Source organism: Chanos chanos, chromosome 4, assembly GCF_902362185.1.
Source record: "Chanos chanos chromosome 4, fChaCha1.1, whole genome shotgun sequence".
NCBI lineage: Eukaryota > Metazoa > Chordata > Actinopteri > Gonorynchiformes > Chanidae > Chanos > Chanos chanos.
This window is the reverse complement of record NC_044498.1, coordinates 34,016,158-34,042,633: the sequence shown is the minus strand read 5'-3', so window position 1 is coordinate 34,042,633 and position 26,476 is coordinate 34,016,158. Positions and strand designations below refer to the sequence as shown.

At 41.6% G+C, this 26,476-nt stretch overlaps 1 protein-coding gene across 1 annotated transcript in view; it reads right to left on the bottom strand.

The window, feature by feature from the left end:
• Nucleotides 1-11,177: 11,177 nt before the first annotated feature.
• The window catches only part of col19a1 (collagen, type XIX, alpha 1), a 28,294-nt gene continuing 12,995 nt past the window's right edge, over nt 11,178-26,476 (bottom strand). Inside the window, exons 9-14 of the mRNA XM_030772257.1 lie at nt 26,071-26,115; nt 25,012-25,065; nt 24,027-24,071; nt 16,675-16,728; nt 11,593-11,619; nt 11,178-11,375 (exon numbers count right to left, since the gene is read on the bottom strand). Coding sequence (XP_030628117.1) covers nt 11,178-11,375; nt 11,593-11,619; nt 16,675-16,728; nt 24,027-24,071; nt 25,012-25,065; nt 26,071-26,115 — 423 coding nt within the window. The remainder of the gene's footprint in view (nt 11,376-11,592; nt 11,620-16,674; nt 16,729-24,026; nt 24,072-25,011; nt 25,066-26,070; nt 26,116-26,476) is intronic.

Here is a 26,476-nt window from a genome sequence, read left to right as displayed (position 1 = left end):
ACACTTTGCTTGATGAGTAATAAACTTAGACAAAGGCCTCTGTACAGGGAGTGATTAATTTTCTAAACTTTTCACTGTTCACTGTTCAGTTCAAAAATATATCACTTAAGCCTCATGAAATTACAATCAGAATGAAACACATACTAATTCAAATGCAAAGTTCATTTGTGTAGAGAGAAAGCCCTAGAATTACAACACTGTGACAAGATTGAAAGAGTCACCAGAGGGTCTAGTGAAATTAGATTTTAAAAAATCATGCCTAGAACAGACCATTTGACATTACTGTCAAAAAAGGAGAGAACGAGGAGAGCGTAGCAGGTACGGGGCGAGTTGGATATTTCTTTGGATAGGTCTTGTCCGTCTATTAACTCTTATCTCCCTCCAAGTATTCTGTGAGACCAAAAGATATATTCTGGGAATAACAGTAAATACCATGGTTTAATATTTGGATCTGGTCTTCTCAAAATTTAGCTGCGAAGCTATTCAACCCGACTCTTAAAATTCATCATATCCTCGGTGGCTGGTATCACGCTCTGTATTTTTGTGAACTTAACCAAGAGACTGGAGGACAGCGCTGCTCCTCATAAATCTCCACTTCTACTGTGTGCTCTCGCTCTATGACACTCTCCCTCACAGTACAGCGGTTGTGAGTGCTAGCGCTACGGAGCCCGCATTTGGCAAAGGCTCAATAATAAAGGATTTGTTCCAGTTGTTTACTGGGGGGTTAAGAGGAGCGGCTAGGGCAGGGAGAGAAGGCTAAAGCCGACAGCTGCCTGGCGGGAGCTCAAATGCAGCTTAGCTTTTCTCACTTTTCCGAGTATCACACAATGGTCTCGCTAACTCTGGCACATCTAAATATTCAAAAACGCATTATGAAGAGACGAATGACACTCCAGAGCACGGAGGGACACACAGTTCGCCTGGCCAAGGTGGTGGATTTACTCACCATGTTTAGGCTTTCAGTACGACCGGGTTAATCAGGCTCCGGTCTGTGCAAAAGTCTTTCAGACCGTCTCCGAATTTAAGTGCAGCCCCGCATCTGACCACTAGGTGGCGAACTTGCTTCACAGATAAAAAAATGTTGGCTTTAAGGAGAGCAGACCAACAAAAAGGAGAGTACGTGAGAAGAATGTCAGGCACGAAAGGAGGGGATGTATATTCTTAGTGCATGACTGTCCAGCATAAACTGTGTTAGATTACAACTCTAAATGGGTGGTTCAAAATGACATTTCAGCAGCAAGGGTTAGTGCGTGCGTGTATGAGCCTATGTGTGTGTGTGTGTAAGACAGAAAAAAAAAGAAACAGACAAGTCTAAAGATTACAAGGGCCACTCCTTCTTTTTCAATAGCCTGTATTTTAAAACCAAATTTGTGTGCTTCAACCCAAGAAAACCCACAGTGACTAAACAGATCTTGAATGCTTAGGTCATGATTAAGTTGGTTGCAAGAAACATGAAGAAAGCTCTTTGTAAGATATTTTCTTCTTCCTAAAAAATAACACCACAATAACGTGTGTGAAATATGATACATGAACCATGATTAACCCTTTTTAACAGCATTCTTCTTCTGGGTTCTTCTTTCCATTAGATAAACTAAGACCTGACACTCACTAATGGATTTTTAAAAGCTCACTCGCTTTAACAGCTGATAAAAAAAAAAGAAAACTTAAAAGAGTAGTAACGTCATTATATTCATCTGTATTTTCATGTGGAGGAGAGATAATGAATCTCCACTTAATGTCAAGATCCATTTACTCTCTCTAAGCTGAAGGGGTACACCAAATTTAAAGCAGAAATTGGTGTTTGGAACACATTTCCCTCCCACTGATTCAGTAGTCTCCTCTCTTAATGGGAGTCTTAATTGGCTATGCCTTTTTTTCAGAAATTTCATGGTCAGCTCTATTAAAGACTTTTTTTTAGGTATATTTTGACTTCACAGCTGGTTAAGAACACATCATATACTGCCAATTTGTTCATCTGTTGGATACTAGGTCGCAAATAATCCACCAGAGGGACTATTAAAAAAAAAAAAAAAAAAAACAGAACTCTGAGAGTGCATTTAGAATTGGAAGGTTCATTAAAAATGCCCTCACATTGCAAAGTGATGATGAGAGATCATATTCAGAGGAAGTGTCCATATAGCTTTCATAAAGTCCCTGTCCCAAGCTTCTTATCAGCCATCATGGCATTACAGATTAAACCGTGGGCTCAAGACCATCTGGGAAATCTCTCCTAGCAGTCATAGAGAGACGTGAATTGGTATGCTGGTTTAAATGGACTTTTCTAAGTGAATGTTCTTTAAAATGGCCTGAGGCCAGAAGAGAGTACTGGAACTAAAAAAAAAAAAAATCGAAGAGATCTAAATTCCTCTCTGCATATGTTCATATGTTTGCAAGAACAACCCTGTACGCCCCCCCCCCCCTTTTTTTTCTTTACTTTACCATGGGGCTACTTCGTGCGTCATTGGGAAACAGGAAAACATATGACAAAACTAATCTGAACGGACATACACATGTGGAATGTCCGCCTAAACGGAACTGCCATGACGTGGCTAGTGAAGTGTCGTGTCCGCTTTATGTCAAAAGTATGCGCTGCATACACATCAGATACCATTTTTCAGTTGGTATGGGGACATATGTGTGACATTTGCTGCAAAAATGTGACATGTGTTAACTTCTGTCTTAAAATATGCTTCTTCTTTTTTTTTACCAGTGAGTGTTGCCCATACCATTTCTGTGAATCTTGCTATTGTTAAGCAAAAAAACAAACTTGCACAATCTGAAATGACAAATGAAGCCTTCTCCTTTGACAGACTTAAAAGATTAAACATTCTCCAAATGATGGAGAGTCTCACATGCTAACACATGCCTCCTTATTACGGCTTTGTTTCTTAGAGAAGGGAAAAATCTGGTATCGGGAGTCTGGTTGGCTGAAAGCTTGGTCAGGTCGCATACCCAGACAGTTTGTGATTCGGTGGTGTGTCTGGTGTTATCTGAAACACTGGCCTTTGGACACAGTTCCCGTTACCTTTCTTGACATGAGATGCCACTGCAAGGACATGATGCCCCCCTGTACCGTGACCCCAACCTGACAGGATCCATTCCATCACCAGCATGCTGACCCGAGAGGTGGCCCAGAGACACCAAGGGCTATGGCGGAGATGTGCATTAAATTCATGCCTTGGGCAGTCTACACAGATTAGATTGGACACCAGAGCCTTTGGGGCCTTTTATAGTGACTCTCTCTACACATTCCACTGCGGTAGGTGAAGTCTTATCCTCTGAGTCAGTGAGTCTTGGGCTGGGTGAACAGGGACTTGGTGCTGCACTCCTGGAGCAAGCCCCCCCGTCTCCTGCAGCCCAGCTGTATTGACCCATATTAGCTTCTTACAGCAGAGAGGGAGTTCATTTCACACCATCACACATATGCACACACATACAGTCTCTCTCTCCCTCTCTCTCTCTCTCTCTCTCACTCACACACACACTGGCACAATCTCTCTCTCTTTCTCTCTCTCTCACAGACACACATACTGCATACTTCTTATTGTGGGTCTAGTCACTGAACAAAGTGCAATCAAAACCTCAAGCTCTCTCTCAAGGTCTTAGCTCTTCTTTGCAGCTCTGTAATTAATTGGCCGCTTAATGTGTGTTTATTCCGCACGAGTGTGGCTCCTGCAGCACTGAGGCACTCTGGGAGAGAGCTGAGACAGACAGATAAATCAAAGCTGTGCACATCTGTCCCCCCCATGTGCCAACACCTCCCTCCCTCCCTCCCTCTCTCTCTCTCTCCCCTTCTCCCTCTCCATTCATACCCATCATGAGACAAAACTTCAGCTTGCTGCTGGGTGAAGGAGTTAATCTTTGTCTGCACTTGTCTCTTCAACATACTGCCTGAGGTGAACATTACACAGTCACATCTATTACCCAGATAATGGCTGAGTGAGGGCAGCCTTATGTACAAGGACTTTGAGTCGTTTGCTTGTATAAAGGGTTAACCTGGAGCCTTGCCTGCCTTTCCTGATGATGTAAATCTAGCTGTAAACTCTCAGCTGTGAGCCGTATCGACCTGTAAATTCTCTCTGTCACCTGGTCATTGAGCTGGACTGGCCTTGTTTTACCAAGCGCTTACGCATTTTCCTCTATCAAAATACAGCACGCTAACATTATTCTTTTGGCTTCGCGCTACACGGCAGCCGTGCACATGTAAATCGTCCCCAGCTGACTTGCTCCCGTGCTTTTAGGGATCACCATTGCTCGTCTTATGAAGTTCGGGCAACACAGCAGAGGCTGTAGCAAGGACAGTAGAGATGCTAATGTGAAGGACATGGAGCCCTTGTACTATCAAAGCATAAACAAGAGATCTATACAAGCATGCCTTTCAGAGCACTCTGTATAAATAGAGAAGCCCGGAAAATTGAACGTGGTTTGGGCGTTCTAACATGGTTAAAAATAGAGGTGGCTCCAGACAATGTCATATCAAGCAATTCAAGGGTTGGGAGAGAGGTGTGTGGCAGTAAACAAGTATTTAAAGAGAGTACAAGAGAATGAGAGAGAGAGAAAGAGAGAGAGAGAGAGAGACTTAGCATTAGCTTAACACCTCTAAAACAAAGCTAACGCCTCCTGTGTTATTCATAGACACAACCTTGTAATGTCTTAATAGCTTTCAATTCACATTTCTGACAAATATATTTAAATGAAATACACTGCTTTAACTACACAGTGCAAATGAGCGTTACATATTACCCATGTTAACCATCATAATAAGAAGATACATAACACTGCTCTTATCAATTCATACAATCCTGGCCCTGTTTCTGCAGAATGTCATTGTGCAACAATAAATACAATTAAATTATGTTCAGCATCTATTCAGGTCCTCCTCCATTGTGCAGAGGCTAGTCTCCCAGCAGGAGGCACTTTGGATAATAACCTAGCCCTACAGGTTCTGCACTGGAGGTCAACAGCATATGTGTAGCCAAATCTCAAGCAGTGTTGCCTGAACCAGTGTATGGAGAGTAGAGCCAACTGTTACACTACCCACCAGCTTCAGCCATAGATCATTCCCCCCGCAGTCTCCCTTTTATCACACCACACACAGCACAGCCCGAACACGACCTGACGCTCTCTATTAAACACCAAGTGAACAATGGCAAACAAGCACTGCCCTTAATTTGTTCACAATCTCACAATGCTATAAAAAATTTGATTGTAGAAGATATGCTGACTTGAAATCAAAGAACGTACACTGAATGCAACACCAGAAGCAGAAATCTGGGCAAACAACCAGGGTGCACAGTTGGACAGACAATGGAAATGTGACTGAATGATGCCAAATAAAGAGTAATGAAATTAGACATCTAAACAGGCATTTACCGCTGAACAGGTTTATTTTTATTTATTTATTTATTTTTTCGGCCAGCCCTCCAAGGACACGCAATGACATTGCTGCTCTGTGTGAGAGTACCCCATTCTACGTCGACCTTGTGCCACCTTGTCTGCACACAGAGTGCCCGGAGGAGAAAACACATGGGGAGGAGAGGAGGAGGGAAAGAGTGTGTGTGTGGGGGGGGGTTGGGGGGGGGGGTGCAAAATGCTTGTATTATCCTCATTACTTTTTTTTTTTTTTTGGTAGTCACTATGAGGGGAGAACATGACTCTTACTCCCCATGTGGAAGGCGAGTGCAATGTGAGACATGGCCTTTGCCATGTCCCATGGACCTCTGTGTCAGTGTTTGTGATCGCAGGGCAGCGTTTGAGACACATGTCAGCAGAAGAAGCAGCTCAGACACATGGGCTGAGAGAGCCAGGCTCGCAGACACAGCTGCTGAGTTGCCGCCTGTGTTATTCCAGCCAACAAACAACCAAAGCACTGTAAACACCACAGTCTGCCTGGCCATATACAGTTACCATTCTAGCCTCTGACTGAACCAGCCAAACCTACAGTCTTCTCATATCAGCTGAAGTGGTTGTGGATACAGGGGCTCAAATGCCTTTCGGATGACTATCTGAGTTCTATGGTAGTCATGTAAGTACTACTACATGGATTATTATGGAACGTATCCTGGAGAAATTATAGTAGTGTAATTAACTTAACATTCTTCTGTTCAGTCCTCTCTTTACATCAACCATATATATATATATATATATATATATATATATATATATATATATATATATATATATTTATATATATTCACACACACACACCTCCAGAACTCTCTCTCACCCCGCAATGGTAGTGACATATTTCACCACATGACAAAAACTTACAATGAACAGATCCTATGACACAGACAAATCTGAATCTATCCGTGACAGAATATGAGCTGCCATTCTTCTACACTGTACCACGATGGCTCCCATCAATAATTAAAGGGCATAAATTGATATCACGGCTGTTGGGTCTTCACGTTACATGGCAATATTCTCTTACTGTCTGCCATCCCTTTCCAACAGCTGGCCGAATTTCCTCAGCAGAAAATTACTTGTGACCTAGCAACTAGCCCTGGCGGTTTACACATGAGTTACACTCCGATTTCATCCGCCAGCTTTATGGCACATACCACGTGGCTAATCATTTCTGGGCCCTTGGCGATGTCTGTCGGTGCTGAAACGAGAGGTGGATGCTCCACGTCCAGTGGATGGATTTAAGGGTCATGACACACTGGAAGGACACCCATTCTTGGTCACAGTTGAGCATGCTTCTCTTAACCATGAAACGAGCGCTGCCTGTCAGAGTCAGAGCATGAGCTCTGAAACCGGCACCGCTGATTTTTACAAGAGGGTCCCTGCCTCTCACACTGTCACAACATTTCTAGACCGTGCGTTCTGTTGTCCAGCACGCTCGACTAAAAATAAATGATTTAACAACAATTTGGGTTCTATTTCTTCAATCAGTTTTTTATTCATGTCCTGTAAAGGTATCCCTTTGTAAGCAAGGCATTTTTTTCCCCTGAAGGATTCTATGGATGATACATGTAACACTCTGAGCAGCTGACATAATATAGCCTTAAGTGTTGTTTGTAATTGAGGTATATTTGAGCTGACATTAAACATTATGAAAGCATTTGTGGTCATTGACATAAGCGGTGACAAAAGCTTCCAGCCATGGTTCAAAGGGCTCATGAATGCGTCAAATTCCCTCAGAAGTATTTTTACCAAATCAAGCACTACCATATTTAACACATCTATGAGGACACGCAAAGGAACAATGGCAAAAATCTGCCATCTGGGAGAGTAACAAGGTTGGGGAGTCAGCATGGTAAGCCCTTACCTTCCAGTGACCGTCTTTCTAAGTCTCCCAGCTTGACCGGGCAGGCCAAGAGGACACAACAGCAGAATGTGAGAATGCAGCACAGCTATGTCAGTTAGCTGCCACTGGATAAATTATGCTACAAATCTGGCACCTAGAAGCACCTTCGCCTGCAGAGAGGCCAGAGACACTATCACCCTGCAGGGTAAGTCCAGTCCACTGACAGGGCACGGTTCACTGGACTTTACTGGGTTGACTGAAATGAGGTCAACTGATCAAAACCTACAGACTGACATAGATTACAGCTGTGTCATAACTATGAGCAATGCATACACTTTATTTCCACTACTACACCATTCAATCTTCATTAGCATTCTGACTCGACTATAATTAGCCACAGAGTCGCTAATTATATACATCAGCGTAATTAGGGAATCCATTATGTTCATAGTATTCTACATAACACCCTTCTAGAAAAGACAAAGAATACAGTAAGAGAGCATAAGGGGGGCATTAACAATGTCTGTTCTAGACATTGTTATTCCCACAAGACATTTATGCTGGCCTGAAATCTGGTTCGTTTTTCTGGTGAGAATAAAAAATACATAGGACAGGATCTCTACTGCATAATGCATGGGCTGGGCACACATCTGTATCTACACAAGCTGAGCTGAACTGTGACTTTAACAGCAAGTTGGGACTTTGACAGTTATTTGCTTGTATTATCAGACAACACTCTAGACAAACAAACACTGCACTCAAGATTTGGTTGGGGGCATGTAACTTGAGGGATTATCAAATAGAACAATTGAAGAGCTTTTTCCTTTTTTTAATGTCTCCTGTTGATTAAAGTGAATTTTAGATGCTATCTCTAAATATACACTTAGCTTCCTGCAGAGTGCATCAAAGATGAGAACTAAATTATTTACATCAGTTTATGCACACGCAAACTTTGAGCTTTGTACAAACGAGCACAATGCTGTAATGGCCTTGAAAACTTGCTTAGCAATAATCTGATACATGTCCTCATAAAATACACAGTAAACTAAATTTACTTTTGTATGTAACAAAAATAAAAGCTAAGACAAAACTTGTCTGGCATGAATTACCAAAATCTGGCATAACATGCAAAATGTTGATTACGGTTTGCACAGCGCAGTCAGCGCTGAAGAGAGTTTTATGCCCTAACGCGCAGAACTGTGAGTAGTTTTTAAGCTGATATCTATTAATCCATAGTATCCTACTGGCTTGCCCAGCGGTGAACACATGTCAGCACAGAACCCACACATGAATCTGTGCCAAGCTAACGGAGCACTGTAGGCCAGAAAAAAAAACTTGGCAGAACATGAAAAAAAAGAGCAGGCTCCTGTAAGTTTTGGCTGTGGGCGAATTCGCTGTGATGCCCAAGCTTAATGAAATGCTAGTAAAACACTAGGACTGTGTGTTGCACTCTCTGGTGTTGTGGTAGCTGCCCCAATGCTGTTGAAAGTTCAGCAGACCCACGGTAGCAGTACTCTATAAAGGCTAATTACACTCCTGATATCCACAAAGTGCCAGTTGGCTTGGTATACTGTAAATGTTCAATCCCTATGCTGCAGCCACCATAGAAATCGTTCCTCCTGGCCTTGTGTTTAGCACAGCCAATCCACAATGACAACATGGAGCTTAACACGTCATTACAGCTGCATATGAATATTTCAGATTGTCACCATTGGCAAGAGGAGAAATCCTTTTTACAGGCACTCTTCGGCATCCTGTTTGATCTCGCTGCTGTGTGTCACAAAGTCCCAAAGTCCTCCACTTTGCTTGCCATTCTATGTCAATGCCATCCATAATGGATGAAAGCAAGCAATTCACATTACTATTAATGTCTTCTCTCATGGTGCAATCCAGAAGCAATGCATTACTATTTAAATCAGTCCTACCTCCCCCAAGTCACATTTCTTGTAATTAACATGGGCTGTAACGCAAATGAAAGTCAGATACCTTCCGTGGTCATTTTGAGTGGTTCTAATGGTCATGTGCTTCCATTATTATTCAAAGTTATTGGCATGCTGATATCATTAATTAAAATTCATCCAGAGCATGGCAATAGAGGGCCTGACTTGCTGACCTCTCCACAATAACTCTTTGAGGAGAATTTCCAGTTCACTTCTGTGGATGGTTATTGGCGGAAAGAGTCCCTCAAATCTAAAATGTGTTTGGTGTAGGCTATGCCATTTTGTGTTTTCCTGTGCAGTGCACTCAAGAAGACAGCGAGCAAAGACAGGCTTTAAATAAAGGGTTTGTCATCTCTGAACTTGCTCTACACTTTTTCTTCCCCCCTTATATGAGGTTAAGAAAAGGCCAGCAATAGCTGGGAGACATTTTCTGTTACGAAAGATGGCAGCTAAGACTCTCGTAGCGTAATCTCAGACCAGAACTGCTAATTGGGTGAGAGACTCTCGCCAGCATTGGCTAGTCCGCCTGTGAGAAGGCCACTGATAATGATACATGTCCTCTGTCCTGAAATAGGCTCCAAGACTACTGAAACCCAGGCTGGTCAACAACCTCCCAAAGCTACATGTGACTGTCATGGCTAAAAATAACACGAAACCTTAGCATATCCACTAGTCACTCGGAAGCTATCCAGCCATCAAAGAGAACATATTAATAGAGCTAAGTTGTGTATTCTGCTAGAAAACAACATGCTTTAGATTCATTTAAAGAGTAGGCTAAAAGGATCTCTCCTTTCCATTCCAACCAAGCTAACCAATTCCTGAAGTAATTAATGGAAAAAGTAAATGTTATCATGCTCCCAAGTGGGTAATAAGAATTTAATGAAGTCTCTATGCCAACCAGAAAACCATTAGAACAAAACGAGTGGATTTCTAAACACAGTCTTTTGGTAGCTTCTACCAATTAAGTAGAGATCATCTGGGTAACGCCTGACATTATGTTCAAAATTTCCTGGAAAAGGTCAAACTGTTTGTGTCCTCTGCCTCCAACATCTTTCTTTTTTCTTTTTTTTTTTTTTTTTTACATAAGGTAAGAAAAGGAAAACATCATGCTTTACTGAGCAGATAGGTACACTGAACATGTGACTCTGTGTGAAATATGTTATTTACGGCTTGCAGTATCTTTAAAATACAATTGTGTCTTAAGCTACACTGGTGCGTAGTTAGAGTTTATGGCACTGGGGTAAAGTCTGGCTTATATCATAAGTTTCACTAACAGTCAGAGAGAACAATGAAAGCCAACACAGATGAGATGTTCTTTGGTCCAGGTGTCCAGAGTATTGTGTGGCATTCAGGCTCTCTAATAACAATAAAAAAAAAAAAAAAAATTACTGCTTGACTCGTTATAGAGCAGTGAGTCGCTCCACAAACTTCGCATAAATACTCACTCATTCATCCCCTTAAGTGCTTTGGAGTTTAGTTTACACGTTCCCACGGTACATACACATTATTCTTCTCCAACCCAGACACATGCATTTTTAATACTTATTATCACATTCAAGAGCAGAAACAAGAGCAACTGCTGTAATGTTTTCACGTCTGTTTACCACTACTGGAGTGGTAACAAAATGGACTAGCAAGTGTTCAGTGTTGTAATCTAGAATCAGCCTGTTGAAAGTTTTTTTTTTAAGTCTAATAATTTCTCTCAAATATTCCTCAGCATCTCAGTCCCTCTCTGCAGAATATTTTGTTCAGGAATCTCTTACACTATATTTCTTTGCAAGATCTACAATGAGGTGTGATGTCAAGTCAATATTGAAAAATTATCCTCTTTTTTTTTTTGCTCCCATCACCCACATTTTTCAACAGTAAATCATATCAGGACAGCCTCCTGGTGGGATTCGCCACGTGTGCTGTCAGTCACAGTCTGTGTGTGTGTACTTGTTTGAGTGTGTGAGACCCTGGCCACTGAGTCTATGTCCTCATTGTCATGCATTAGCATTCCATCCCCTGCCTGCCTGTCTCAGGCTAGGGCCACCCAGGACCCTCCTCCCTGCTCCCTCAGCTGTTGCCTTCCCCCTCTGTCCCCCAGCCCAGCCCACACAGGCAGGGGCCTGCTCCCGTTTACTCACCCTTTTGCCCTCTTTTCCTGGCGGCCCTGGCTGACCTGGCATCCCAGGTTCTCCCTGGGGAAAAGAGGGGAGAAAATCAGCTTGGATTGGAAAGCGGTTGGCATTTCAGTGGCCAGTTTACAGCTTGTTGCTTGTAAAGCCATCGGAGACAGATGTTACTACCACATGTTTTCAGCACAGAAACATCTGACTGGTGGGTTTAATTACAGAATGGTATTACAAGAAGATGCAAATAATGTGACTTCATCAAAGTGGATATTTAAATGCTTACCTTTTCTCCAGCTATGCCTGGGAGACCCTGTTACAGAGAGTACACAATAAATGTAGAGTGTTTCAAGCAGTCAATTCATATACTTCTTTGATCTGACTACATTTTGATGGCTGAATAATAGTATACCAAATTAACTTTATCTATACTTGTATCTCTATCTTCATCCATTTACTTATCTATCTTTTCATAGATACCTAATATTGTATCTATATATGTCCACACACACACACACACGATTTTTTCCATTAAAGTCTGTAATATGTTTATGTATTTACCTGATCTCCTTTTTGACCTTGTTTTTCAGTCTGGAGGGAATAGAAAAGCATATTACACACACACACACACACAATGTAAATGGAAATGATGTGCTTTTGTTGTTAGTGTTGTGGTTGGTCGAGTTGATTGTTGTGGTTGGTCGAGCAGTTTTAAAGAGACATACACTCTCACAAACAAAACTGGGGCTGTGGCTTTTACTGTTGTGAGGTGACCCGATCGACAGACAGGGTCATCTGTCGGCTGCTTTTAGGATGGACATCACATGCACACACACACACGCACGCATACACGCATGCATGCACGCACACACGCGCGCGCGCGCACACACACACACACACACACACTCACACCACTTGCACGATGACCAAATACGAAGGTATGCCCTTTTGATTTTTCCTCTCTAAAATACTTCTTGGAAACAGAGGCAGATATAGCTGATCGTAACACATGAATGGTATGTGAAAGTCACAGACCTTCAGTTTAAAACTGAAATATTCAACAGCAAGGAAGTGGAGCAATGTGGCTTCTGACAAGCCAGGAATGTATGTAACGATGGCAGTAAAGCTCACTGACAGCTTTAACTTTTGAGTTTCTCTGTAAAAGTGCATAAAACTATAAATAGAGTGACGAGACAAACAGACACAAACAATTTGTAACAAACAGACTTTAAACATCATGCTTTTGTTTTGTTAAATAATGTAATCACATCGACACAATCAACTCAGGCATAAGTGAAGAACTTGAGCGACTGCATTATTTACTGGTTTGCTGAGAGAAACCATGGCAACAATGACAGTATGTTCACAAACAGTCAGAACTGAATCTCTGGTATCCTGTATGTACTCATAAAAATTAAAATTAGCCTGAGTAAATGGATGTTCCATGGTGACATAGTTCCTATGGGTTTAGTAAGTGCTTGGGTGACATGAAAGGGGCTGGCCGGCAGCACTGAGACACAGTAGCGGTCGTCTGTGGTACACGGTGCTCTGTTGCTGATTAGAACTGGCAGACCTATCCCCCTCATGATGCGCAGCTAATTAGCCAGCCACCCGCAGTGTACCTTTAATCTCCCTTGCCTGTCTGCTCCCCCGATAGCAGCAGCAGCGGCTCCTGAGCGCACATGCACTGGGCTATCCTTGGCTATCCTTGCCATCCTCTGAAGTTTCCATTTATTTGACTTAAAAATAAATAAATAAAAGCATGAGGGTGTAGCATGCACAGGGCTTCTGCTCAATCCCCTTAGATTTAAGTTAATGCTTAGGGTCTTATGGGAGAGGAGTATTTACTCTGTGTGTGTGTGTGTGTGTGTGTGTGTGTATGGGTGTGTGTTTAGCTTAGTCTTACTAGCTGTGTATTTCCTCCACCTTTAACTTTTTCCCTCTGAAAAAACACACCACCATCTCTGCTCAACATCTGATTGGCTGTAAATACCAGTGAGACAGCCAAGGTGACGGGTTAATTTGGTCCAGTTTGGTCTTCTCTTTTCCAGCCTCTGTGACTGTTGTATGGATGTGTTGGCAATACGATGCAGACACTCTTCACACAAGCTCCTGCTCCCTAACTGCGTTGGCCAGATGTTTCACGACTTAGGGTTCAGTAACCCAACAGCTTGCATGTAAGTGGAAACCATCCGTAAATACGTGGTCAGTTTGAGCAGACTGGCCATGTAACAGTGAGAAACATGCTTGTTTGACCTGTTTGAATGCCTGCACATGTGCAAGATTTTCTGTTCACATGACATTTCTAACACCTCTGGTCCCTAATTTGCCATATATGAAAACCATCTGTCTATTGGATAACAGTCATCTGAAAGCAGTATTGTTCAAGGTAAGAGATATACGTACAGATATTCCTGGGGGTCCTGGGAGGCCTATACTCCCCTGAAAGAAAGAGGAGATCAAATTAAATGTAGGAATAATTCAGAGTGTTTTATGTCATATAACTTAAACAGACTGAGAAATAGAGCATTAAGAAGAACATTCTAGATTGTATCATAAAATACCAAAATATAATGGTAGTTAAACTTCCTGCATAAATAATGAGCTGTAGAACTGTAGATGTAGAATTACATTAGTTTAAAAGGATAAGTGGACAGCACGACCAGAACTTTTGCTGTTTATTAAGATGTATATTGTGTATCTGTTGCTGTTCTTTAATTAAATACATGTTGATCAAATCCTGAGGTTCTGTGACGGAGTAGATGTGAAAAAAAAAAGATATTTAGGGACAGTGACATCTGCTTCCAAACCCGAAGAGTTCAAGCCTCCTCAAATCACACTAAAAGGTCACACTGGGGGAAAAAAATCACTCTGTGTTGCCACAATGTTTTGATATGAACTAATTCAACTCTCGAGTGCTCTCCTCCGGTCAAATGTGAATTCTGGTGTCACAAATTGTACCAACTGTTTTGCCACGATTATGTCAGGCATATTACGCTTGACGGGTTTTAAAACAAACCCAGGTCTAATGGTAAACGTTTGTGAAAGCTGTGAGCTGTGTTTAGACAGAGGATCTCAGCAGATGGACGCTTGTTGAAGGGGAGTAATGTGACTATTACTCAGACTAAACATGTATTGTGCAGGTCACACTGCAAACTCTGTCAAACAATTACAACAGTAGTCATCGAGTGTTTGCTCACTGGGCCTTGTTCAGTCTAACCATCAATAAAAGCACTGCAGTAACAATACATACATATCATACACTATTCCCAGCTCATAAAAGAAATTATGCCAGTCTCCTGGTCCAAGAACATACCCTTTTCCCTGCAATAATCCAACGATTAATTCTTTTTTTAAATAAAAAAAATAATTTGCCTGGGTTATGGTCATTTGAACTATATTGTTCTAAAACTGATATCTACAGGTGTACCAAGATGAGTGCGCCCTACTTAGGCAGTAAGAAAAAGAGTTACAACTGCTTTTGGAACAATACTAAGCTGTCAAAAGGCTTTTAGAGGAACGCAGCCCCTCTGGTACCCTCAGAATTGCAGATTAAGACCAAATTGACAAGCTCAGGTGTGGGGCAATTGACTGATGGGGTGGCTTGTCAACCCATCGTTATCCAGCCCCCACCCCTCCCCTCCCCCAATGTGTGAAGGGCCTCATGTGAAACCCATTATTCAAAGACAATTTAGAGTGCCCCCCCCCCCCAACCCCCCAACCCATTCCAGGAAAGAGCTACGAGGAGCATACACAGTATCTAGTTTGCTGAATTATTGCGTTTGTGCTCCAATATTACGGTAAGACGAAGCACTTTTTTTTTTTTGAGTTTATCTCCATCCAGGTCTGTGCCTCTCGCAAGGCCTTGCCACTAAAACTTTGGCCAATAACTCGATTTAACACATTGATAGATTCCATATGATTGCAGTGCTTTTTAGTGTGTACTATAAAAGTTCAGCCGTATTATGGTGGTGTCACATCTAAAGCAGGTTTGTTTGAGGATATTCAGGGACTCATTACTTTATGTACTGAGAGCATGACGGCTTGGCCTCGCTCTGTCAGTTTCAATACAAACAAACGTTCCCTCCTTTTTCCTCTGTGCCGAAAGAGGAACTAAAATAGCTGGTAATTCTCCGCACTAACACAGGGACCTCATTATATCTTCGAGATTGGAAGACAGTGCACCTACAATTACACACAATCACAGAGTTCCCCACTGTAAGAATGCACAAAAGCCCAATAAGGAAAGTGAAAATATGAAAGAAAAAAAGGCGATATGGCAGCTAATTAGAGGAAAACATTTCATCTTGTACAGGAAAAATAATCTCTCCATGCTACAGAGAAAGAGAGAGAGAGAGAGAGAGAGAGAGAGAGAGAGAGTTTTCTTGCAAAGATGCATTTTCAATATATTCCATTTCAGGAAGAATTAATCTAATTCAAATTCATATTTCCGTGAACAGGCTCTGAAAAATGTTGCTGATAGGAGCAGGTTTTCTCTCTATGTTCAGCATATTTTCGATCTTTAAAGTATTAGTGAATATCTGAAGCTTTCTCCCTTAGCCAACTTTTTTAAGCTAAATAAATATCAAACGTATATACAGTAAGACACGTTCTTATTAACCCCTGTTTGACAGTTTATCTCTGCATTTCAGCTAAAGAAAGGCACATTTCTGTCACTATCAGGTTTCTGTTTTCCTTTGTTGAACTAACAGAACATTTCACACAGCACTCCAGATGTCTGTACAATACATAACATAAATTACTAATAACACTGATCACAATACACCCATCAGGCCACTTACAATTATTCTTGTTAATGATTATATTGAAAATCTTGCAGCTCATACATCATAAGAATATGAAGGCCATATGTGAACACACTCAAATGCTGTAGATCAACAAACCCCCCCACTTCATGCTTGGACTTAATGTATAAAGAAAGTGTACCTAGGTAAAAAATATCGCTTGGCTGACCTTGGCAGGAAGGGAATATCATGGGGTGTGTCCATTACAAGGAGAGCCTGCTTTGATCTATTAATCATTGACAAGTATCCATGACGGGCGTGGTCTTTTGATTAAAAATAAAGCTGTGTTGACATGATGGACAAGACGTCGATTCAGTGCTGCAAATTACGTAGGAGGTGGAGCATAAGGACACGGCATTGTGTGTACGTGTGTCTCTGTGAGTGTGCACGTGTGTGTGTGTGCACATGAGTGTATCTGTGGAGGTAGCAGGGAGGTAGTGGTGGTGATGGTGGTGGGGTGGGTTGGGGAGGGGGTGGGGGTTGTATGTGGGGAGAGGGGCATGCTTGGTCTTCCTGTGTAAAAATATGATAACACAATAAATCACAGTAGCTATGAGACTCACTTTATCACCTTTGAGACCAGGTGGGCCTTGAGGTCCTGGATCACCTTTCAAACCCTGAAGAGACACAAAAGACCAAACATGCTATTAATCAACACATCCTCTCTTTTCTCTCTCTCACTCTCTATGTCTCTCTCTTTCTCTCTCTCTCTCTCTCTTTGTGGTTGAATATTGGTGAAACAACTGAAAGGACATTGCTCTCAAACAGGAACACTCTTTGACCCACCCCCTACCTTCCGGCACATTCTGAGCAGAGTCACAGCCCGTGATAGCGATATAAATGCCATTTGGCTTGGGGCATTGGAGAAAGCGCTCTAACCATCACTGAGCGATAGACTGAAAGAGAAGGTTTGTCAAGCGGGGGTGGGGGGGGTCCTTTTAAATCTTGCACTCGTATTCTTTTTATGACAGTTATGTGATTAGCAGATATTGGCCCCCTTAGAGTCTGCGTGGTTGGATGCTGGGATTAGGAATTTCATCAGCGATGCTCCAGGGGGCACCGTGTGTGTGTGTGTGCGTGCGTGTGTGCGCGTGTGGGATCTGATTGGAAAGAGAAGGCCGGGGGCAAAGTCAGGACTCTCTGTGGTGAAAAGTGAAAGAGAAGAGGACAGCTGGGAGGAAGAAAAAAAAAGACTGTGAAGAAATGGCCATGGCAATGATGTCTGATGAATGAGTCCTGACATGTATCGACAGACTAAATTTACAGCAGAGCCTGTTAGGTGTGACACATTTGGGCCGGCCAGCGAGAGGTCTTTGAAATAAGTTAGAGGGTACTTAGGGGGGTGGGATGGCTGCTAAGTAGAATAGTTGAAAATACGGCAATTTGTCTTAGTTAAGCCGTTGAAGTGAAAGGCTATTAATACTGAATTATATCAGCAGCAGATAATTGCCACAATTCCTGTGCCAAGGATGTGACTCATTCACATTCAGGACACAGGGACTCCCTTTATATGGCTGACTGTGTGTTCTTCACCGCCCCTGCTGGGAGACCCCATATTTGGGAGCATGATGTCTGGAGCATCACAGCTTTGCTCTTACATATATTACCTTTTATGTGATAATGAGCAGTTATCGAATTGTCACCTTATATCACCTTAGTATTAAAAATGACTGCTCCTTTTTGTAATCCTACATAGCATTACTGTAACAGTATAGCTGTTATGAAACAGGGCACGGATTAAAATATTGACCTCCTCTTTTCTAATTAATGTGATCATTAAGAGACCTTTGCACATTAACAAAGGAAGGGAAAAAAGGATATTTTTGCCTTGTGGGATATGTGTAGAGGATTGATTCAGGTCCATGGAAAATAAAGAACACGCTAATGCAGATTTTTAAACATGGAAATAAATATTCTGTTGTGATGAACGTTGACCGGTGACTTGAATTTCAGCATCTGCGGCAGAGTCGATTGAACAGGAGGCAGAAAACTGTTCATGGGTGGCCGGTTATTTTGTTCAGCTTCCCTGTGGGCTTTTACACAATGCAGTATTTCTTCAAAGTCAGTCAATATTTACGATGTCGTTCATAACCTGAAAATGCCATGGACCGTTCACAGTTATAGTGAACAACACACGCAGGCGCATGTTATTGTGCTTTCTAAATACAAGCTGGCGAAATCATTTCAACAGCAATGGAAATTAATCAGGTGTGTGTTCAATTTGTTTACGGGTACGTCACTTTGGGTTTTGTTCATCAAAGTATTGTAGTTGGCTTTTCATGCATTCATGTTCTCTCCTGTGCATACGCTCAAATAAACAGGCAACATGCAAAAAGGAACCTGGATAAATTTGGGTCTTGAAGAGAATTTATAATCATGCATAAATCAGTAATGGCACAGAACAGCATGTGACTATGACACTATTAAAAACTGGACAATGTTAAAATGTACCCAGTTCAGTACACAATTACACTCGGTAATGGTCATCCACGGTATACCAATTAAAGTATTCATTAGACTACAAATAAAATGTTTAATTAAATTTGAATGGTTTTCTTCTGTTAGATCTGACCAGTACACCTGCACTGTGAAGCTATAGAAAGGCAGACAGGAGCCAATTCTACATGATGTATGTATTGTTGATCTTCTCCGAGAGGTTTTCTCTCTGCTCTTGGCAGTACCTAATGACCCCTTCAGGGACAGAGTGGACCTTTTCTTTGTTACAACAGCTCCCTTAGAGCCGGCCAGTTAAAGAAATGTACCTGGGCCTGTTTCTGAGGGGTTTCAGTCCCTAGCTGACAGGGGCAACCTAAGCTAGTGTTCAGGGGCCTTGAGGGATGGAGCTCCATCGTTAGCCTCTGTTCACAGCTCTGGGCAATGAGAAGAGAGAGGTTGAAGTGCCAGGCCTCTGGTGTTCTCTCTCCACTGCAGCATGGGGTCAGAGCGCTGTGGGGAAGCTATGCATGCTTGCCTGATAATTATGTACTGAACAGTGCATCCCAAACTCACACTGTGGCACAGCCAAAACACAATCTGGCATCTCCCCAGTACAGGCCAAAGTGGGCACAAAGACACGAGAACAGACGCACACATATGATGATCACACACACACAATAATCTCACACTCTCCCTCTCTCTCTCTCTCTCTCTCTCTCACACACACACACACACACACACACACACACACACACACACACTCACTCTCTCTCTCTCACATGCACTCTCCTTCTCTCATACATACACACACATACACACACACAGGCACACACACACACAAACCCTTGGTGAGTGCACACATAAAGGTTAGTCACAAAAATGTAGAATTATTAATGTAGAGAGGACTAATTGAGGTGGCCATTTTCCATATGCTAAAGGGTAAACGTTTGCATGTGACAGACATTTCAGCCATGAAGATTAAGGAGCTCTGTCTTTAGTTTAAGGGCTTGTCTATTTAATGTAGTGAGAACGGTTGATGTTGAATGGCAGTCCTTCAAAGCGCTTTGGAACAAGATCCTGGCGAGTAACAGAGATGTCTTGAGTGTCTGCCTGCAGATGCCAATGAGGTTACAGCAGGAAATGCTTTTTGTGAGTTTCCATTTGCTCAGCGTTTTAAATTTACAGATGTTCAAAGCGGTGAGATTCAAGATAATGTCTACTATTACAACATGGGATATATGCAGTAATACCTAATTAATATTTAAGGCTCTGTGAATTGTTTAAAAACAAAAACAACGACATTTAAAAAACAAACAAACAAAAAAAAGCAAAACAAGGGTTCTCTAAAATACTGAAGAAGAAGGTTTTTCTGGCAAAGGAAATGGGAATTGCATCTTTCCATCATTCCAGTTAATAAAAATTAAACAGAATCTTTGTAATCAGCGTTCTAGTAAGTTCTTTACCCTCACTACCGTATATCACTAGCGGCGTGCTAGTCTGGTATCAGAGAAATGAGACAAGCTCAGAGGCGCATTCATAGAATTCTCTGCTCTCGTGTGTCTTCTCTGGTTTTAGATATCAAATATTGACTCTTCAACATGGAGACCATAATTACTTGTCAGAGATGCCTTGAATGGAAAAATGCAGAGTGCACTACAATTAAAAGGCTTCGTGAGTAACCATTTTTCTAAGCCAGTGTTTCAGAGACTGAGGAGGTAACTCACATTTATTCCAGGTGGACCCGCAGGGCCAAGTTCTCCTGGAACCCCTTTTTCACCCTGAGTAAAAGAAGAGATAGAATTAGAAGACACTTCAGAAGAAATGTAAGGTTCTAACACACAGGCATTTAGGGTCTGATTCTGTCATTGTCTGTCATCCGACAGGAAATTGTTTAGGTGGTGGTAATTTGTTCAACAGCAGTAATCTGTGCCTTTAAGACTTACAGCTCAAAAAATTCACACAACACAACTGCAGTCCTTCACAGAAACCAGCTATCTTTCTTGGACCCACATTACACCACTGAAATACTATCTGTTAGGTTTAAATTAGGTGGGCGTGAAAAATTAGTTGTCTAGAATGTAAGCTATACTGCTACTGCTACAAATCGTAGTTACACAACAAACTCTGCATTTCAACCTCTCATTCATCAAAACCTCACCCTCAAGAAAAGGAAGATTAATGAGGGATAGAAAGCAAAGAGACACAGACTGCAGAAAAATAGTAAAAGTAACATAACACAGCTTTAGCATACATCACTCAAAATAAGGACTACTTGTTCTCTATGTTTGAAGCTGTTGAAAGGTAGATCCGTGTGTGATAAGCATGATGCTAACTACATGGCATTGCACACATATTCCTAGGAGTGTTTTCTTTGGAAAAAAAAAAAAAAGAAGAGGGCCAGACTCCAAAGGTCTTGACCATTGGCATCTTAGGTTTGACATACAATAGCAATTTATTATCGTCCTGGACCAGTTGCCTTGCCTTCTCTAATCACACATCATCCATTGTCCTTCATATTTGACACAACATGCTAACATTCCTAACCAATTACTGCAGTCCAGCGCTGACAGAACAATGCGATGTTTAACCAAACACGTAATGCCACAGCCAAGATACTCCAACAGACTGTGCAGAGCATTGGCAATCACACATGATCACAGTGCCAAAGAGAAATAATGACACTCCTCTACTATCTCTTGTTCAATGGAGCAAAAGAAAAGCAACTATTGCAAGGCTACGAACATCAACAGACCCGGAATGCGACATTTTGCAAACTGTTGTTAATCACATACTCAGCACAAAGGCACTGAAAAGATGATCTGGTCATGACTGATAAAAAGAGAGAGAAAAAAGAGACCATGAATGAATTATTTCAGAACAAAGGAGTGTAGATCAATGACTAGGACCAGTATCTTATAAAACTGACCCAAATAACTGAGGATAAAGTAACTTGTCATACATTGTTAACTGAGGAGTCATTGACATTATCTTTAGCTTGAAGTTATTTGAAAGAGAGCCATGACATGAGTAAGGGGCTGATGTGAAAGAGATTTTTTCTCTCAAACTCAAGGCCGATCAGAGGCGGTCGCGCTGAGTTTTTAGGTGAAGGCATTTGAGCAACTTGCACCGCTGAGAGCTCAAAGAGCACTCGAGAAGTGTGGCGGAGTCCATCAGGGGAAGCCATAAAAATGCCTGTCACCACGGAGATGCAATCAAGGATGGCGTCGTTGTCGTCCTGCCAAGGTCTCCGGGTGGAAGCAACACTGACAGACTCCAAAATAACAACTGCTTGAAAGTCTCTCTTCTGATCCTTTACAAAGGACATTCCACAGTACCCAAAAAAAAAAAGCTAGATGAGGGGTGAAAATCAGGCCAGTTTTGTAATAGCCATTGTTCTATTTTCTCTGCGGCAGGCAAGCCACAGAACATCATTGGAAAACAGGTAACCACTTGCGCATCCACTAATGTGGTAATCATGTTTACCCACTTGAACACACTGATGAAAATGATCATACTGCCGTGAGATTAGGAAAACAAAAAACCCAAAAAAACAGATCTCTGTGCAAAGAATCCTAGCTGGATACATTATAATTCGTATTGATTAATGAGATGTTTCTGTTGCACTCATTAGCTGATTATGCCCACACACAGCAGATGAAGCATTGATCTGCAGGAGCTACCACTGACAATAAAAACATTTATTTTTCCCAAATCATTATTAGACTTAAACAAACGTTGTAAATTATACTAAATCATGTAGAGGATGTTTACTGAATAGCCTCCAGGAATAATAGAAAAAAGAATTTAAAAAAAGCGTAGAAATATGCTTCTCATTCCTTTTCATTAAATAAGTCTCTAAGCATTGGCCCTCATAAAATAAACATGTAATAATAAGAAAAAGCAAAGTGTTTTCTTAATGACCAAATTCTGTGCTGCCTAGAATCATAGAATGTTTTCTTTTCTTTTCTTTTTTTCTTAAACTTAAACTCTTTAACAATTCTCTGCTAAGACGACCAAAGCTATGGAAAAGCTTCAGAGCAGAACAATTCCATTTAGCACAATGCACCTGACACTGTAAGGAGAACAGTCATTGTGCTTTTTCTTTTTTTTCCTTTCTTTCTTTCTTTCTTTTTTTTTTTTTTTTACTTCACTCTGAAAATCTTGAAACAATATCTGTCTCTACAATGGTCATCAGAAAGTATACTGTGAAAACCCCAGTCCACAAACTTTGATGACTTTTTATTTATGGATCATTGTGTAAGCTACCTTGAAAATACAAATTTTTTGCTCTGGACATGGTGTGAAATGACACATGGTTATCCACAAAATGGTCACCTTGCCGGCTGTTTAAATGCAAACTATAGAGAGAGAGAGAAAAAGAGACTGGTTGTGACAGGCCTCTTGTGTGTACCGTTCACGCAAAAGCAAGCCAAATTCCCCTGGCTTCTTTTTCTCCGGTTCTGAGTCACAGTACAAGGGCAAAAGTATTTTGAAATTCAGACAGCCTTAGGTATTATCAACAGCACTGTTTGCTTTAAGTATGTGGGTGTTTACACAACTAATTAACTGCACACTCATTAGAAATGACAATAGCTTGGTTTGGAGTTTTGTCGTAATTAGAGTTAGACTTCGCACAACATCCCATGGAAGATCAGTCCATTGCCTTCAGAGTGGCGAATGGAGACACATTTCTCTCACGTTGAGTGGTCTGATGAGAGACATAATAATGAACTGGACATTCTTAATTAAAACACATTATACTGCCCATCTGCTCCAGCCATCACTGACGAATCTACCGAATACACAAGCAAATGAATATGCATGGGCATAATTCCACAGCTTCTGCATCAGCAGCACTAATCACAGATATGGGGCTGACGTAGTCTCACAGTTTCACAGCCCATTGCATGTTTCACAAAGAGAAGACTCAGTTAACTAGGCAAGACTCTTTTTTTATCCAGCCTGACCCAAAAAAAAAAAAAAAAAAAAATCTGTCGTACTCCTAAGAAAACAAAATCTGTCCATTTCTAAGAGACAGAGCCTGCCTGCAGCATAAATAATAACGCCAAACTCTTTACAGGCGGTGGTAATGTCATTACCAAATCAAACATTCATGGCATGTACTAAACTGTTTTGCTGACTGTCATACCCTGAGGTTGTGAAATGATTTAGCCTTGTGGAGGTCGATGAGAAATGCATGAACAGCTCAGTTTATAGTGGAGATACATCGAATGCTTGAATAAACTGACACTGACTTGGCCAACAAACCCCCACATGTTTTTTTCCCAAGGCCATGCATAATTCGTACTAGAGCCCCCCCCCTCCCCAGCTTCCCGCCCCACCTAGCCCATCACATAAAACATCAGAGTCGCCGGTGCTCAAATCCCGAACATGAACTTTGCGTGGGGGGAAAAATAACCCCCTCAATATTGATTCACACAGTAACCTCATGATGAAATGCCGTAGAGAAGCTACTCACCTTTTCACCATCGATCCCCTTAGCTCCATCTAACCCAGGTTCACCCTGCAATGATGCAGAGAGAAAAAAAAACTCCAATCAAGACCCTTCACGCAACCACGTAGCCAAATGAAGCTATTACGTTTAGTGCATTTCAACTACACAGCTTTACACAGCTCTAAATAGAGGAAACATAAAATTATAATAAAACATAGTAAAATATATGGTATCGGTCATATTTCCACAGGCGTGTTGAGGTTACATTCCCCAGATAACAAGATTACAGCTGTGAACACGATTACATTTCACCATTTTTTTTTACCCTCAGAGTACACATACGCGCCAGAATTTTTTTTTGATCTTGCAGTATTGTGCACTGTGTGTTTCCCTCTTACAATGCCCTTACGCCACATTTCACACGGTGAAAAATCCACAGGAACGGCAAACACAGCACTACAGGCAACATGCGGTCACAGGCTACCCCCAGTCACATCCAGTTTATTTTCTCAAGGCCTTAATCCAAACGAAGAGATGTAAAAGATTTTATTGCTCTGATTGGATTGAGCTGGAGTGTTGGGGGGTTTTCACAGCACTCCAGGACAATAATAAACTTTCCAGCAGATTATCTGTTGTTGAGAGGTAACACCTCACAGCATTCTCAGTAAAGTTCGAGCGGCAGGGGAAAACATCTTAAAAACCACAGTTGGCCCACAAAAAATTGGCCTGGTGGGATTTGAAAGGAATGTTAAAGCTTGTTGTTGGCCTGGTTTTGTGGGGTGGAGCATGACAGTGTGACAGTCGCTGATGCTCTACAGTTTCATTAATACTACAGGCTAAAGAGGGCTAAGCGTCTTGGTCTATTTCAGGGAGCAACGACAGCCATTTTATTAGACTTAAAAATATTATTTAGGGGATGGAGTGAGATGCCTCTGATATGGGATTGTGTTTCATACACGTGACAAATGTTGTGAGAAACAATTTAACAAGTGAAAGCCACATAACTCACCTTATTCCCTGGGGTTCCATCTGTGCCAGGTGAACCAGCTGTACCTGCATCACCCTGTGGAGACACAATTCAGTTACTTTGACAGAAAACAGAACAGCTTAAGCAATAGCCACGTCATGCTGTCAACCAGACCTGGGCCAAATAATTATTCTGAAATATTTGAATGTCTGGACCCTTTCCTAATACTATTCAGTGCCCTTTTTCCCTGTGACCTTGTTCTGTTCATAATAGGATAAATGGGAGTTTTGATGAAGACTCTATTAGGTATTCCTTTGATATTTATTTGGAAGTGCTTTGACACACATGGGAACTATAGTAACTTTAGCAGAAAAGGACACAAGGTGAAGGAGTTATGTAAGAGTATTGGAACAGAGCCAAATTATTCAACTAATTAACACACTTATTTGACCTGGGCCTGGTGTCTATTTCTTTTCTTTTTTGTACCACATGTTGATCTTTTTTAAGGAGAACACAGCATTTAAGCATTGTGCCATTATATCATATCAGATTTCATAGGTTAGCTCGTCCCCACATGGCTAGCTTGACATCTGCCATCCAAATGCATCCTGGATTAGCACATCTCCCTCCTGTTACAATGAATCTATTTACTGGAGAAGTGGGACTTGCGAACAATTCCTCATTGGTCACTGAGAAAATCCTTACGAAGACTAATGGAAATCCCATGTGGGATTATACACACGGACACTTCTTTTTTTCTAATCTCTACCTATTCATGAAACTGTATATCCCTCAATACTGCTTGTCCACATAATCAATTATTCTTAAATAAAGACCCATTCAGCACTAATTACAAATCACTCAACTTCTCTGCAGTTGTTTATTAGTATTTTTCTTGTTTTTACTTTCATTCCCGTTCAGTGTGTGAGGACTGAACAGTCAATTTCTACACGTATCTCACACTCATAAGGAGATGGGAAAGAGGCCAAGAAGAAAGGATGGTTTCACTAAAGCAAAGTAACCTGTTAGTCAACATGTCCATAACCCACATTTTCTTTTCACCGTGTTCGTATCCAAAACACGGAATGCAAAATGACGTACCTTCACCCCTGGGTTGCCGGGGAGCCCGTCCTCTCCTGCGTCTCCCTGAAAAAGAGAGCAGACAATCGCTTGCTGATACAATAGGCAATGGATTTACATGGCCAACAGTCTGAACTCCCACCTTCCCATTCCAGCTGTTCTGGGCCTCTTTTTAACACACTGACCAGCAGCTGCAGTACTGGATAATATTACACGATAATTGGGAGGCTACAATTCCAGAGCCACAGTAACCTTGTTTGACGTGCTTGAGCATATTACATCTTGTTCAACAAAGTGAAACCATATTAGGGCTTCTTGGAGTGCTTTGAAAGCTCTCTCTCTCTCTCTCTCTCTCTCTCTGTCTGTGTTTCTGGATGTGGATGTCCCCCAGTGTGAGAATGACTTCATAATTTCAAAGCAAAATAAA